The 17384-nt window shown below is 45.2% G+C and overlaps 1 protein-coding gene across 3 annotated transcripts in view; it reads right to left on the reverse strand.

The window, feature by feature from the left end:
• Nucleotides 1–17384, reverse strand: part of PPP1R16B (protein phosphatase 1 regulatory subunit 16B) — a 102515-nt gene that overhangs the window by 63139 nt on the left and 21992 nt on the right. For all 3 annotated transcript variants that reach the window (XM_081289086.1, XM_081289084.1, XM_081289085.1), the window contains exon 2: nt 10735–11082. In XM_081289086.1, the coding sequence (XP_081145212.1) occupies nt 10735–10984 (250 nt within the window). In that variant the 5' untranslated portion in view covers nt 10985–11082. The remainder of the gene's footprint in view (nt 1–10734; nt 11083–17384) is intronic.

The raw sequence follows: 17384 nt of genomic DNA on the forward strand, positions 1-17384 counted from the left end.
TCAGTCTATTGTGAGTCCCTCACTCCTCTTCCACAAACATGCACAATGATTAAACTTAGAAAAATAAACAGGTGAGTAGAAAAATAGACAAATAATAGACAACTCAGTGAAAAGAGATGAATGACCAGTAAGCTTATGAGTAAGTCATCCAACTTAAACACCTCAATTCTATGCAAATTAAGACCATAAGACTATTCACATATCCAAGAATCGGCAAAATTGTGTTTGGGTGCCACCATCCAGTGCAGATAGAGAGGGCAGTGGTGAGGCCTGGCACACGCTGTGGACGCAAGCTTTCTAAGGACCACATGAGCCTTTTATGTCAAGACCTTATAGGTATTTATATCCTCAGGCCTAAGAAACCTCTAAGAATCTACCCTAAATAAATACTAAATAAATAAAACCTACCCTAAATAACTAAAACTGTGGCCAAATATGTATATACATTGATACTCACCACAGCATGATTTATAGCAGCAAAAAATCAGGAAGAATCTCAAAATACAATAATAGAGAGGATATATAAATGACGGTGCATCTAGATGGGTATATGAGGTCATCTCTAAAAATCTCTTTTCCAAGGACTCTACAAAGACAAGACAAAATACTTGACCACTTGACAGCCTTTGACTTGGTCAACAGTCCTTCCTTCTAGAACCCTCCATCCCTAGGCTCCTGAGACACCATCCTAGTTTTCTTTCCACTTCCCAGTCAGCTGATTCTGGGTCTCCTTTGATCTCTGCTTCTTGGTTTAACTCTCGTACTTATGGAGTTGCCCCAGGGTTCCTCTTGGGGGCACCCTCTTTGCTCTATCTATCCTTGTTCCCCAGGTGATCGCACACAGTCCCTTAGCTTTGGAAAGATTTGCACTGCTATTTCCAGAAGTGCAATATCCACCCCTGAGCTCTCCCTGAGCTCCGTACTCACAAGCTCAGTGCCCTCCTCACAATCTCCACTTGGTTGATAAAGGCCATGTCAACTTGCATAGTCCTACAGAGCTCTCAGCTCTCTCCAAATCCCAACCTCCCCTCACCCCTATCTTCCCAGTCTCAATATGGCGCCATGATCCATGAAGGTGCTCAAGTCAAAAGCCCAGATGTCATCATGGAGTTCCCCCTTTGGACACAGCCCTGTGGGCTTTCCTCCTCACTGCTGCTTCTCCATGGCTCCCACCAGAGACTCTCACCACGGCTACTGTGAGGACTTCCACCGGCCTCCCTGCTCCTTCTCACGCCCCCTGAGAATAGACCCATGCCATCTAATCTCCACCAAGAGTCAGGACAATCTACATCTAAATCCAAATCTCCATCTCCTTGCAGAATTCCCCTCTCAAAACTTACCAGTAGCTTCTTGTTTAAATGTGCACTTCCCAGTCCAGCCTTCAGGGGCCAGTAAGCTCTCCCCTGCTCACCTCTCTACCTCCCATCCTCCGACCTCCCACCTTCTTTGTCCTCAGACACACCAAGTTCATCCCCAGTGCAGGCCCTTTATACATTTCGTCTAGATCCCTCCAACACCCAGGCTCAGCCGACATCACCTCCTCAGACGTAGTCCCTGACCCTGTAACCCACACACTGGCCTCCCACCTCCGACCTCACTTATGCCATTATTTTGTTTAGGTTCTTTATCACCCATGGTAGGTGCCTCATGTTCTTGAATAGACAAGCAAAGGCTAGGGTAAAAGTGTTGTTGTTTTTTTTTTTTTTTTTTAATATACACACACTTACTCTGCATCTGTTTATAGATCAAAGACTGGATGACAATTGGGTGGTGATCAAAAGCCCCACCTGGGCCTCCAGATGCACCCTCCTCTGCCCATTTGGACCACACCAAACGCTCTCTGGTTGGGTTTGGTTATGGAAGCCACAGCAGAAGGCTGGGGGCAGCAGGAGCTTGAGGGAGAAGCCCTGCTCCTGTCAGACAGCCCTCTCCTTAGGGTGCCTGCTATAAGGTGCACTGTGCCCCCTCCCCTTGACCGTGAGGCCCTCAGGGTAATAACAGCTCCCCACTTTGCTAGCCCAGATGACTGGACCATTCCTCGTTGGTTCCTGTAAATCAGTGGCTCCCGAGACACTCTCAGGGTTCTGAGAGTTAAGCTACTTTCATGATGACACTAAATGTTATTGCACTTTTCACTGTGCTGACATTTACACGGATGGCGCAAAAGCAATGGTGGGTAAAACCACTGTCACTTGAACACAATCCAACTGTGTACTAGCAGTTGCCGTGTTCCTCTCCATTTTATAAATGCAAAGAAATCAATGCCAGTTTCCTTTTCAAATGTCTTTGATGAAGCAGTAAAAGACAGTAATTTTATTAAACTCAGCCCTTGAGTACATTTCCTTTTAATATTACGTGTGACAAAATGAGAGAAACACAGGAAGTATGACTGTCGTGTTCATCTGCTTTAATCGAGCGATGCAGTTTGTACGCTAAGCGGGCCTCTGTGGACACTGTTCTTACCCAGAGGCCTGTTCTCTGAAGTGAACAAAGGCATCCTCTCAAAACTAGCAGCATTTGTTGTCAAAGATACAATATTAAAAAAAAATTAAAGAATTTCTTTTTTAGTTGTAGATGGATACAATACCTTTCATTCCGTTTATTTATTTTTATGTGGTGCTGAGGCTGAAACCCAGTGCCTCACACATGCTAGGTGAGCGCTCTACCACTGAGCCACAATCCCAGCCCCATAATATAAAATGTCAAGCAAAAGTTCAACTTATATTTTTATTTGTTTATTGATTTGTTTTGGGTCCTGGGGATGGAACCCAGGGCTTACTCAAGCCAAGCACATGCTCTACTGCTGTGCTGCACCCCTATTATGGTTTGGATATGAGGTGTCCCCAGAAAAGCTGATGTGTTAGACAATGTAGCAGTATTCAAAGATGAAATGATTAGACTATGAGAGCTAAAACCTTATCGATGGATTAATCCATTTGATGGATTAATAATTGGGATGGACTACTGGGTGGTAGTGAGGTGAAGCTGGAGGAATCAGGTCACGGTGGAAGTGGGTACCATTGGGGGTTACATCTTGATCCTGGCTCCTTGTGCTCTCTCTCAGCTGCCCTCTGCCATGCCCTTCCACTGAGATGTTTCTGCCTTGGAGACAGCCGACCAGGGACTGAACCTCTGAAACTGTGAGCCCCAAATAAGCTTTCGTTCTCTAAGTTGTTCTTGTCAGGCATTTTGGTCACAGAGACAAAAAGATGACTAATGTAACCCTTTAGCAAAATTTTGAATTTCAGAGAATTCATATGCCATAATGAGCCTAGAGTTTCCCAATACTTAAAGAATTTTCTGATGAGATTGGTTATAATTTTTTTATGTTACATAATAAATGTGTTAATATTTGGAACTCAGTGAACCACTGTTTACCAACAGATCAATACTCGTTGTTTAAAAAGTACACATGGTTACAGGAGCCATGTGAAATGAAAGACAGACCAACAAATTTTAATGTAATAGAGTAAGAAAAGTTAAAAATCAGAATGGTTTCAGATTCTACATCCCAACCAACCTTGAAGAAACTACCACCTGTTGAATTTTGGTTTGTAATCAAGGAATATCCACAACTGTCTGAAAAAGCAATTATAATTTTCCTTTTTTTCCAACTACCTATCTTTGTGAGATAAGATTTTCTTCATTTACTTCAACCAAAATAACCTATCACAGCAGGGCAAGTACAGAAGCAAAGAAGAGAATCCACCTGTCTTCTATTAAAACCAGACCTTAAAAAGATTTGCAAAAGTATAAAACAAGGCTAGTCTCCTTATGATTGTTTGTTCTGAAAAATATTAGTATTTTTCATAAAATATTTATGTTTCCAGGTTAACATTTAAAACATGACCAAAAGTTCTTCTTCCTTCAAGAGAGGGGACTCAATACCCCTCCCCTTGAGTGTGGACTGGACAGAGTGAGTCACTTGTAAGGAAGAGAATATGGTGGAGGTAATGGTGTGTGATTTCCAAGGTCACAAAGGACATGGTGGCTTCCTCAATCTCCTCATTTTTGGAAAGAAGCCACCTGCTACGTGGAGAGGCCCCAGCAGCAAGGACCTGAGGCCTCTCACCAAGAGCCATGTAAGTGCTCCATCTTGGCGGTAGATCCCCCGGCCCTGTTCCACCTGGAGAGGACCACAACCTCAGGAGAGATCTGGAGCTAGACGCTCCCAGCTAAGCTGCTCCTGGATTCCTGAGCCACAGAAGTTTTCTGAGACTGTAAATATTTATCATTTTAAGCTGCTAAATGTTGAGCTCATCTGCTCTGCAGCAATAGATCGTTAGGACTACAGATAATGGGTTTATTGTTCTGACTTAATGAATGATAAATATTTAATTCCTCAGCTGTGATTTCTGATACAGTAAATACAGATAGAGTCCAATTGCACGAAGGCTCTTAGGGACTCTCGGCTTTTAAGAAAACGAAGAAGGCTGGGGTTGTGGCTCAGCAGTAGAGCACTCAACTAGCACATGCAAGGCACTGGGTTCGATCCTCAGCACCGCATAAAGATAAATAAATAAATAAAGGTATTGTGTCCAACTATAACTAAAAAATAAATATTAAAAAAAAAAGAACAAAGGAACTCCAAAATCAAAAAGTGCCCCTTTGTTAAACTTTCTCTAGTTTACCCACATGAGAGCCCTACTTGGTTCCTTGATAAAACAATAAAAAATATTATCCATGACTCTTGGTGCACAGAGGGAGTATGAGTATTTATTTATTTACTTATTTTGGTTCTGGGGATTGAACCCAGGATCCCTCTACCACTGAGCTTCATCCTCAGCCCTTTTATTTTATTTTATTTCATTTTTTGAGGCAGGGTCTTGCTAAATTGCCGTGGCTGACCATGAGCTTGTGATCCTCCTTCCTCAGCCTCCCAAGTGGCTGGGATTACAAGTGTGTGACATCACATCCAGCTAATTTTATCTTCTTAGTATTTTTTTTTCTGTACTTTAAAATTTTTCTACAACACGGATGCCTTATTTTCATTTTGAGAAGAACCATCACCCTTTTCTTTTTTTGAGACAGTCTTTCCAAATCACCAAAAGTGAAAGTCAGAGCCTTTTCCATCAGAGGTTTGAGTGGCCCTGGTGGAGCCCAGTGCCTGCCGGTGTCCTGAGGACAGACGTTTGCAGGGGTGACGGGGAAGGTTCCAGAAGCCCCCAACTGACCTCGGAGAATAGCTCTTTCATCTGTTTTCATCTGTTTTACAGCTTGAGTTTCTGCATAATATTTCACACAAAGTTTCCACTGCTTTAAAAAAAAAAGAGGGTTTGAAAACCTTTACTGTGAGAATAACACTTGAAGAGTTAAATTTAGAGTACAGAAGAATCACTCATTTTTTTCAAAATGTGAACAGAATTTCCATAAAGAAAACCACATATATTCTGAGAGAAAAACACAAGCCCGAATAACAAACATCAGTGGTTTCAAAAAAGGCTGGGCTACTGTCTTGAAAAGAAGTAATGGCCGAGGGTACAGGACTGACCTGGGGACCCCCAAAACTGAAGGCCTGAGGCCAACAGAAACCCCAGGGTCCACACAGCCAAGAGCAGCTCATCAGAAGCAGACAAGTGGTTTCCGGTTCATGGGGGGAAGCCAAGCAGGAGGTGCCAAGACCACCAGGTCGTTAAGAGCAAGGGCTTCTGGGGAAAACCAATCCGGGCTGAGTCCTGAGTCTGACACTTCGGTCCCTTGAGACCTTGTCAAGTGACTTAGCCTCTCTGGGTTTCCAGTGCCTCATCTGTGAATTCAGGTGGGAGAACAGAACCCGGTGCAGCCAACTCAGGAAACTGTTCAGCCCTTGAAGTTCAACAGAAATAGACCCCAGAACCCAGCCATTCCAGCCCTGGGTCACCACCTCAACAAATGAAAACCTGTGTCCACACAAAGACCAGCACACCTGTACACAGCAGCATTTCCACCATAACCAAGAACGACCCCAGCGTCCACCAGCCGGGGGATGGACAGACCAGGTGGGCACAACTGTATGACAGACCGCTTCAGAGCACTAAGAAGGAAGCACTCACACAGACCAGAGCCTGGGGGACCTAGAAAACATCCGCCTACAGCCACGAAGCCCTCACAGTGGACTGAATGACTCCATGTGAGCTGGACTCCAGAGACGCCAACATGCAGAGGCAGAAGGCAGAAGGATGCCTGGGGCTGGGGACGACCCCTGGGAGAGACAAGAGAAAATGCTCCAAGACTGGATTGTGGTGATGGATGCGCAACTCCGTAAATTTGCAGAGAATCACTGAATTTGTACACCTAAAACAGGCACGTTTTATAATGTGCAAATTGAACCCAAGCTATTTTTTTAATGGGGCTCAATTCTCTAACCTCAAAGAGTTACTGTGAGGATTAACCAACTGAGGTAACACATGTAAAACAGGCTGCCTGGTACGAAGTAAGCACCTGATCAATAACAATGACGACAATCAGAATATATATTAATAAGAGAATATGTAAAAATAGATAATGTAGAAGCAAAATTTATATCACTTATCTACTTCTTTTCATATCATTTCAACATTTGCCAACTCAGTTTAACACCCCAACAACTTTACGAAGTAGAAGTAGGTACATTATTATCATCCTCATCTTTATAATCAGGGAAACTGAGATACAGAGAAGTTTAGTTCAGTCACTTTTCCAAGAATGCACAGCAAATAGTGATAGAACTGGAAGTTGAATCCCTGGAGGTCAAATTTCAGTCTGTGTTCCTAGCCTGGACACTACCAGCCTCTTGGTAAATGTCAGCTAGGTATTGAGTTTCGGCTCTAACTAGTGATAGGGGTGGGATACCAAAAAGGCTCCCAGATGGTTCCCAGAGAAGGTCACCAGACCTGAAGAGGTAGAGGAGTGAGGGGAAGAGCGATTCAGATAGAGGGAGAAGGTGCAGAAAGAAAGCACTCAGGGTACCTGGGAGGAGCTAGGAGGACCTGGATCACCTGGCTGGGTAGGGGAGGATGATGTGGGAGCAGTAAGGGCGGGGCTCAGGCAGGTCAGAGGTCAAAGGCATCAGCCTAGGTAATGGGGGCTGGAGAAGGAGATTTGGTGAGTTCCTGGGTGCTGCCTCTCCCTAGGAACAACTCACACTCCCCAGGCAGGTGAGGAAGGTGACTCAGAGGATGCTGTGAGCTCAGCCAAGCGGGGGAGCTGCCATCCCATGCTCCCACCACTGTGAGCTAACACCCCCCACCCCCCACCCCCGGCAGCCTCCCAAACACCAGCTCCACACTAAGCAGAAGCTGCTCCCAGCCACTTGGGAGTAATAGGCTCTGTCACGCTGCCAGGAAGCTGAGCATAGCCCAGCAAGGTCAAGAGCTGACCGACTGATGGCAGCCTCACACCTGCCTCAAACCCAGCCACCTTGGAACCAGGGGGCACCTCCAGCCCCACCCCCATTGTATGCCACAGAGCACAGAGCTCAGGCTGCTCCAGCTTCACTTAGCAGTCCCCAGAGTCAGGGGGACCAGCCCATGGCATCTAGCTTTTTTTTTTTTTTTTTTTTTTTAGGCAAACGGAATACCCTTTGATTCATTTCTTCCATTTTTCAACAACTGTTCTAGACAAATGTTTGCAAGTGCACACAAAACACTCACTGTGGCAAAAGAAAAACTACTTTAAAAAAAAAAGCCCTCCATGGTCTTTAATAAGGAATCAATGCAAAAAATCTGGTGAAACCATCCTATGGAATACTACACAGCAGTTAAGATGAATCATGCAGAGCTATTGCACGGTGCATGTTCTGGCATGAAAATATCTCCAAGACATATTGTTGGGTGACAAAAAAAGAAAATTGCAGAATAATGTGTCCAAGATTCCAGGATGTCACCAGTTATGTAAAAGCTTAAAAAAAAAATCTTTGCTCTAGATCTCTCCAAGTCCACAAATACATAGGTAAAAGAATTTTTAAAAGGCCTGGGAGGAAACACATCAAACCAGCAAGTAATGATCAGATAAGAGGGAAGGAAGAAGGGAGGCATGGAGGAGGGGAGGTGGGAAGGAGGGGGGCAATTTGTGACCCTGTACATTTCTATTGTTGGATTTTTTTTTTTTTTTTTTTTTGGTACCAGTGATTGAACCCAGGTATTCTTAACCACCAAGCCACAACCCCAGTCCTTCTCCCTTTTTTTTATTTTGAGACTGGGTCTCTCTCCATTGCTTGGGGCCTCACTAAGTTGCAGAGACTGCTTTGAACTTGCGATTCTCCTGCCTCAGCCTCCTGAGTCGCTGGGATCGCAGGCGTGCTCCAGCAAGCCCAGCTGTTGTTGGATTTATACAAGAAGAATGTGTTTGTATCTATTTGGGTTCTTGAAACCATTTAAGTTTGCTTTTTAAAAATTCATAGAAAAAGCATGTTACCATTACCACTATTCTGATACGGGGCTCAGGGTAATTTTTCCAAAACTGCCTGATTCCTGACGCACCCTCTTGCAAGCAGTCATTTAGGACTCCATGTTATACATTTAATAAATTGGGCCCAGGGAGGTGAGATGAGCTACTCCAGGCCACAGGCAGGGCTGTGGGGGGAGGCACGGACTGAACCTTGACCCCCAAGGCCAGTGTTTTTTCTATCCAGAGCACATGACAGTCACCAAGGGTAAGGCCATGGCAGGGGGCCAGGAGGTATATCCTCTGGGCAGCTGCTCTGGAACCACACAGCCCAGCTCACAGGGCCTCCGAGAAGCCCCTGGGGTAGAGAGATGGGGCTTTGTCAGGGAAGAATGGAGTCAACGGTGAGTGGGGAGAGAACTGATGAGCCACCGCCCCCATCAAAAATTAGACATCATGACGAGCCCACTGAGTGGGCTGGGGCTGCCACGTCACTCAGCAACCACACATGGGAAGGAGCCCCAGGGCCACGTCCCCAGCCTGAGACTCATGCCTCTGTCAGGAGGCTCACCCCCTGCGCTCAGCCCAGCTGCCTCCAGCTGCTGACTTCCTACACGCCCTGATACTGCGATGAAAGGGGAACTGTGAATTCCGAGAGCGCGAGGACCTGAAGCACCAAGTAAACACAGGTGGAATGAGCTTTATCCAAAACACACGGGACCCGAAGGGCTTCAGATTTTCAATGTTTTTTTCAGAGTGTGCAATATTTGCACCTACACAATGAGGGATCTCAGGGATTCACTGGGTTTCACTTACACTTAATATATATGTAGCCTGAAGATCATTTTCTTCAATATTTTTAGGGCACCTGCATTTTGACTACAACCCAACATGAGGTCAGGTGTGGAACTTTCCTCGTGCAGAGTCAGGCAGGCTCTCAGAAATTCAAATTTCGGATCATTTCAGATTTTAGATTTTAGGGATGAGGGATGCACCTCCTGTGAAATCCAGCCCCCCGTGAGTTGTGAATGCCACCACCTCTCAGCTCTTTGATTGACTGTGTTTGCTCGGTATGTCTGGAGCGTGTGTGGAGGGGCCCAGGAAACCCAGGGAGGCCTCTCCAGGAACACCAGAAAGGCTTAGTGTTCAAGGATGGGTCCGAGGCTACTGAGGGGATCAAAGGACATGTGCACAAACCTTGGTTGCACAATGAGCAGGCAGACCACATGCCCAGAGAAGAGGGCTTGAGTAGCGGATCCCCCTCGAATCCTTACCATGGGAAGCAAACCTACAAAGCCATGGGCAGTGACCAGAGGTTGGATCCTGGGGCTTCTGATCCTGCACTGCCACTGATCAAGGTCTTAACCCTCTCTGAGTCTCAGTTTCTCCATCTGTAAAATGGGTGTTATTACCCATGGCTCTCAAATATCATGATAGCTGGACCATGGGATATGTACTAGTAATTTAATTAAATGAAACGTAACAAGTGGCCCCGTGCAATGTTGCACACCTGTAATCCCAGCGACTTGGGAGGCTAAGGTATCGGGATCACAAGTTCAAGGCCAGCCTCAGCAACTTAGTGAAACTGTCTCAAATAAGAAAACTTAAAAGGACAGGGATATATCTCAGTGGTAGAGTGCCCCTGGATTCAATCCACAGTACACCCCCAAATAAATTTAAAATATACATATCATAAGGGCCCATTTCAAGAATATCATAGGTATTACGTAATTTAATCTTTACAACAAGCCCATAAGATAGATTCTAGTATTATCTTCACTTTACAGAGGTAGAAACTAGGACTAGGAGTGAAGTGATTGGTCCACTGCCAGTGTCACATCAGAGTCCAACTTTCAGGCTGGTCTAGGCACTTAACCACGCGCTACACTAGTTATGTCCACAGGGAGGGCTAAGAAACCAGAGCAGCATACGAAGGCCAGGTGTCAGCACAGAGGAAGGGCTCAAGAATCTCAAGATCTTACTGGTGTGGGTCTCTGGGAGGGAGAAACCAGGCCCTACTTAGTCATTACCTAGAACGGCAATGTGCAAAAAAGAGGTTGTCAGTAAATATTTGTGGAAAGTTAGGAGAATTGTTATGGCACTCATTAGCCAAAGGCTGGAATCCTGGTTTCCAAAAACTAGCCTAAGAAAGGCGCAGTGACATGCCTGCAGTTTCAGCCCTTGGAGGCTGAGGCTCTCTTGACCCCAGGAGTTCAAGACCAACTGAGGCAACGCAGGGAGCCCTCACCTCAAAAAAGAAAAAGACAAAAGGGGGAAAAAGTCCAAGATAAGGTCAAAGCTTCTCCTGGAACCTCTTCCTCTGGGGCCACCTCTGGGGCGCAGACCCGGGAACCAGGGCCCAGGCCCCCAGGCTCAGGGAGGCAGGCCTACCTTCCTCGGCGTCGTTCCGCAGAGAGGCCTCCAGCAGCGCCACGCTGGCGTCGAAGGACACCTTCTTGCGGCGGCCCCCGGCGCTGCGCTTCCGCTCGTGCTTGCGCTTGCGGTGCTGCAGGTCCTGCTCGTACTGCGCCCACTTCTTCAGCTGCTGGGCCCGGCGCTTCTGGGCGGCACGCAGCCGCTCCAGCGTGGGCACCTTCTCCAGCAGCTGCAGCTCGGTCAGCAGGTCCACGTGGCTGGCCATGGCCACCGCGCCACCCAAGTGCCCTGCGGGCTAGCGCGGTGCGCCCAGGGCCGGCAGAGCACGGGGGCTCCAGAGGGGCTGGGGCCTCATGGTGGGACCTGCGGCAGGGAGACAAGAACATGCTCGTCAGACTCCGAATCTAAGATCTGATTATTAAATGACACCCTACCGCCCCACATTCAAACCCTTTTGAGATGTTCTTTCCATGGCCCCTGGGACAAAAATGCAAATCCTTAGAGTGGTCTGATTGTATTGCAGCTAGAGTCACTGTGGCTGCTCAGATTAAATCAATGAAAATAAAATAATTCAGTTCCTCGGTTGCACTAGTCAAATTTTAAGTGAGCAATAGCCACATGCTTCCAGTGGCTATCATGCCAGATATCACAGAGAGAGCATTTTCCCATTATTCCAGAAAGTTCTATTGGATAGTGGTAGTTGTCTCCTCTCCAGTCACAACCATCTAACAAGAACCATGAATTTCCAGTTTTCTTATATGAAGTCATTGTACTTTAAGGATTCAGGTATGTGGGTATTGGAAACAGAGGGTTGCCCATGGGCTCAGAACATAATGGGGGCTGCAGAACCCAGAAAATCTGGAGACTATGCAAGCACCCACATAGGAGCCAAGTCCCTAGAAATAGGAATATCTAGTACTTCTGTACAAGGCTCTTTTGTTTTGCTCATTATGGGATGCAAGTTGTTGTGGAGATAGGACAGGCAGGACCAGAAGGAAACCAGAGGATATAATGTACTATTGAGGTGGTTCTTAAAATATGGCCTGGTAACACTATGGGAACATCCTGAGACCCTTTCAAACCATTCAGAATGTCAAAACTATTTGAGTAATTAGATTAAGCTGTTATTATTAACCTTCTCCACTCTCATTATCTCACAAACATACAGAGGTTCCTAAAGCCACATGACAGATGACGTGACAACAGATTAAATGTGGATATAGATTATATGAGACATTGCTAGAAGAACCAAAAATTTCCTCCCCTGGGAAACAGTATGGAGATTTCTCAAAAAACTAGAAATGGAACCACAATATGACCCAGCTATCCCACTCCTTGGTATTTATCCAAAAGAACTCAAATCAGCCTACTCTAGCAATACAGCTATGTCAACATTTATAGCAGCACAATTCACAGTAGCCAAATTATGGAACCAGCCCAGGTGCCAATCAACAGATGAGTGAATTAAGAAAATGTGGTGTGTGTGTGTTCACTTTATATGTATATAAAATGAAATTTTATTCAGTCATAGAGAACAATGAAATGATGGCATTTGCCAGTAAATGCATGGAACTAGGGAACACCAAGCTAAGTGAAATAAGCCAGACTCAGAAAATAAAGGGCGGGATGTTTTCTCTACTATGTGGAAGCTACAGCAAAATAAGGGGAGAGGAGAGGGGGCGAGGATATCACAACGATATGATATAGTAGAATAGGAGGAGATTTTGAGGGAGGAGGAAGGACAGGAAAGGGGAGGAAGTGCAGAATGGATTTAACAAAATCGTGTGATGTGCACGTATAAATATACCACAGTTAATACCACTGTTACGTACATGTATAAAGCATTAATCAAAAACAAATAAATAAGTGAAAGGAAGCTCAGAGCAGAGCAGAGGAAGGAGAATAGTGGGTGGGAGGAGAGGAGGGAATGGGGAGGCCACGGGGACTGAAGTAAAGAAAAACAAATTCTATGCATGTATGATTTTGTTAAAATGAACCCAACTATTATGTATAACTATAATGCTCTAAAAAAAGGGGAAATAAAGGTATAAGAATCCATCTATGAAGCCCAACATAGAGACAAAAGTTTTTAAACAATGCCACTTTACTCAGTAACTTTTTTGTTTTGGAAAATAGTTTTTAATCAAAATGTTACATATTGTTATATTTTTAGAACAGTCTAATAAAATATGTTGTAAGTTGTCATATTGTTATAACATATGACAGACTTGTTATTTTAAAGGCCTTGACGCTATTTTTTAATTTCAGTATTTATTTATACTAGGATCAATATTGATGGATATGGTCCACATAGATAAAAATTCTTCAGGATCCTCAATTTAAGGGAATCGAGTAGCCCTAAGATCAAAAAGTTTGATAAACTGTGAATTATTGGGACCTAGAATATCCTACTTGAAGTTTCCCTTTTTAAATAACTTTAAAAAGGAAGAAGGAAAAAAAAAAAGCACACCTCTTGCTCTCATGAGTCCCAAACAACGTAAGATCAGCAAAACCTCAGAGTCTGGACCCAGCTGTTCTGCTTGGCAGCACAGACAGTCCGGATTCTCAGACACGGAGAAAAGGGGTCTGAGGACAATCACCTGCACCTCTCTAAGCCTGCTTTCCCACCTGCCAAATGTTCTGTCACCTCCCAGAATGTTCAGGTGTTCAAGAAACAAAAAGAGCTGCCCCCAAATCTTATAGACCTAGTAGCAAAGAGAAAAGAGCTTGCAGGAGGAAGGGCGGGAGACGTGAGCACAGCAGGCCAGGCTGGCAGTGGCTGCTGGGCAACAGGCAGAGATGGGCACAGGTCTCCATCTGTGCAATGTGGAGGTGCTGCTATCTCAGAGAGGGCAGGGACAGCCCAGGGTCCTTCCTTAGAAGGCTAAACACCGGAGTCCAGCTTCGGTCTGGACCTCGGGAGCTCGCAGTGGGTGAGATGGTTCTTTGGGTCTCTTCCAGTCCTAAGACTCATACCAGCAGATGGGACAGGGTAGCTTGGCAAGGCTCACAGGGCAAAGGTTTGAAGGGTCGGAGTGGATGTGACCTCAAGTATAAATAAGCCCATGGCAAGCTCAGCAGGAACAAGCCAGCCAGCTCTGGTTGCCTTTGGTTTGGTTTCCTTTTGATTTTTGTTTTGAACACCTTGCAGTCCTTCTTAAATGAATGAAATAAACTTTTTATTTGCATAATCATAGCTTCACATGCAGTTGTAACAAATAATACAGAGAGATCCCAGTATGCTTGACTCAGTTTAATCTCAAAAACTACCGTGCAGTGTCACAGCCAGGAATCTGACATTGATCCAATCCACTGATCTCATTCAGATTTCCTCAGCTTACCCATACTTTTGCTAAAATATTTTTTTAGTTGTAGTTGGACACACTACCTTCATTTTATTTATTTACTTTGATGTGGTGCTGAGGATCGCACCCAGCGCCTCACACGTGCTAAGTGAGTGCTCTACCCCAGCCCCAACCCCAGCCCCTTACCCGTACTTGTTTGAACGTGTGTTTCAACCCTGTTTATCCCCTTAGGGTACAAACAGCTCCAGGGTTACAAGGATGTCTCTGTCCATCCCCCATCTCCTTTTCTAAGCACCCAACCCACTCCTGTCCCTGCTTGTGGCAATCACTAATCTGTTGTCCATCTCTATAATTTTGTCATTTCAAAATATATTACATAAATAGAAACAGCAGGTAGCCTTTAGGGGTCTGCTTCTTACACTCAGCACTACTTGTTTGAGATTCATTCAAGTTGTCGCATGTATTCATAGTTCACTTCCTTTGGTTGCTGAGTTGGATTCCATTTTAGGGATGGATATACCCTAATTTGTTTAACCATTCATCCCTTGAAGAACATCTGGGTTGTTTCCAGTTTGGGGCTCTTACATTCATGCACAGGGTTTTGAGTGAACAAGTTTTCATTTCCCCGGGGCACAGCTGTTGGGTCATCTGGTAATTGCAAACTGAATTTAAAAAGAAACAGCCAAACTCCTCTTCAGAGGAATTTGTTCCCTCCAGCAATGTCTAAGAAATCTAGTTCCACAGCCAGTGTGCCATGTGGTCACTGGCTTGTATTTTAGCCATTTAGATTCATATTTTGCTTACTTTTTTAGATGGAATTCAAGTGTTCAATTCACCACTACACAGTATTATTATAATGGTCAGACCCCACTGGAACTGAAGGGCCACTGGCTTATTCTGCCCCAATCTATCAATGAATCCACTTAGTCTTCCCAACAACCTAATGAAGTTGGTATTATTATCATGCCCATTTTCCAGATAAAACACAGAGAGATTAATTAATTTACCCAAAATCACACAACTAGGAAGTAAAAGTGGCTGTGAGCCAGACTTAACCCAAAACACCCCGTGGTCCACATCCATCACACTTGTTGGTTGGCTTGGTTTTAGTCCACACCATGTTCTGCAATATCTTAACTCATTGCTAACATTGAAAGCATGGAGATTTTATACCCAACAGTGGGGTTTCAGCATTTCTTAGAAACATTTCAATATCTGGTCATGCTGTGCTCACTTGGCAACCACCAACTGGGGCAGAGAGGGCTGCTCCCTTTAGAGCACACACCCTCTGATTCACCAAAGTCCCCAGGCTCCCTAATTCTCCCACTGACCTTGTCTATTACTTGTCATCAATTGGTAGCTCCTACAGTCCTCTGAGTCTGCAAATCATGTCTTAGGCAGAATGACGGACTCCAAATAGCCAGAGCTCCAATCTACCGCAGAGAGGAAAGACAGCCTGAGAGTCTCCCCAGCACAGAACAGGACGAGGAGACAGGGAAGCAGTCGTGTACACCCCAAGAATAGACACTGGCCTCCAGAGCTATCCAACGAGTCCTTCCCCCAGGTGCTCACGGTTCAACACAGCAGCTTTCTCAGGAGGTAGCAACTTCTCCAACACCCACGAAAGGATTAATTCCCATGGTATCAGGCAGACCTAAGTATTCTCTAAGATTTCTTTCAGCCTTGAAATTCTATACAGCTATTCATTTCTTCATCATGATTGCTGATCACCAATGAGGTAGGAGGTCCTCAAAAACATGCCAAGCGTAAAGATAAGAAAAATCATACCATTCATTCACACCGCTAAAGCACTTGACCCCTTTCAAAGACTTTCCCCAGCCATCATCTCAGACAAGTGCTTCCCTAAGAGTACAAAAAGAATCTACCCCAAGAAAATTATCAAAAGCATGGGAATGAGAATCAGTATAATGTGGACCTTCCCAGAACGCTGTGGGTTTTTGTTTGTTTGGTTGGTTGGTTGGTTTAGGCTTTGTTGTTGTTGTTGTTATTGTTGTTGTTGGTGGTGTTGGTTTTGCAGTAATGGGGATTGAACCCAGGAGATGTTGTAGATGCCTGATAAATATCTGTCAAGTGACTATTGAGTTTGTGTGAGTGCTTCTCTTATAAGATTGCTGCCATGAGACTCCATGGTGAGGCGGGTTTCCCAAATGTCAGTCACTTTACCACTGAGCTACTTCTTCAGCCACATTATAATAATAATTATTATTTTTTTAAATTTTGAAACAGAGTCTTGCTAAATTGTTCAAGGCTGGCCTTGAACCTGTGATCCTTCTGCCTCAGCCTCCCAAGGCAAATGGGATTATATACGAGCATCCCTTCTTATTTCATCTTCCAGATTTTCTGAAAAAGAAGGTGTCAGTCTTGTGCTAAGCAGTCCTTCACATCTTTACAACCGTGCCAGTCTCCCTAGTAAACAAAGAAAAAGGTGGCCTCAGGCTCCTAGCCCCAGGTCAGCCACAGTTTGCAGGATACAATGAAATCACATTGTCTTGTCATCTGTGGATTTGTCTGCCCAGTCACTGTTTATTTATGGCAGTGATGTAAAATTTCCTTTTTAAATAAATCTATTTCAGTCTAAACCTATCAAGTTAGTAGTAAAGAAAAATTAAATAATGATGGTATTTAAGTGTTGGCAAAAACTATGAGTGACTGACATTTGGGAAACCCGCCTCGCCATGGAGTCTCATGACAGCAATCTTATAAGAGAAGCACTCACACAAACTCACCAGTCACTTGACAAACATTTATCAGGCATCTACCACATGCCTGGAGTATGCTAGGGCTGAGGATGCGGCAGGGTAAAGGACAGACACAGCCTCTGTCTGACTGATGAATGACAAAACAGGGACACCAGGGAGCAGGTGACATGCTCCAAGGGTACAGAGAATGAGCAGCCACTCAGCCTGGGGCCTGGTCCCAGCAGAGTGCTCCCTCAGGGGCCCCAGGCAGACAGGAGGCCCTCCCTGCTCTAGGCAAAGGAAATAAGGGCAGTCGCCCAGCCCCCTGGAGAAAGGTGAGGACAATGTCTCCCAAGGGCCAGTAAAAGGGGCCAGAGCATATTTTTTCTCTAACTTTGCTCTCTCCGCCAGCCCCTCCCATCTTGCCCCTCTGGGTTCCCTGGAGCTGGGGCTCCAGGACAGGTCCCTCTTGACTGCTGGTTTTCAGGTGACCTAGTTTCCCCCAATAGACCCACACACCTCCTCCCACCCCGTCTGAGAAAACCCTGCTTGGTCTAATTAAAGAATTGCCTGGTACTGCTTGCAGCAGCTGGGCGGCACTGGCCTGGGTGCTGGGGCAGCCACAGAATCTGTGGCTCCAGTGGGATGTGGAGGGGCCTTC

The sequence above is a fragment of the Spermophilus citellus genome (assembly GCF_964194105.1).
Source record: "Spermophilus citellus genome assembly, chromosome: 4".
NCBI lineage: Eukaryota > Metazoa > Chordata > Mammalia > Rodentia > Sciuridae > Spermophilus > Spermophilus citellus.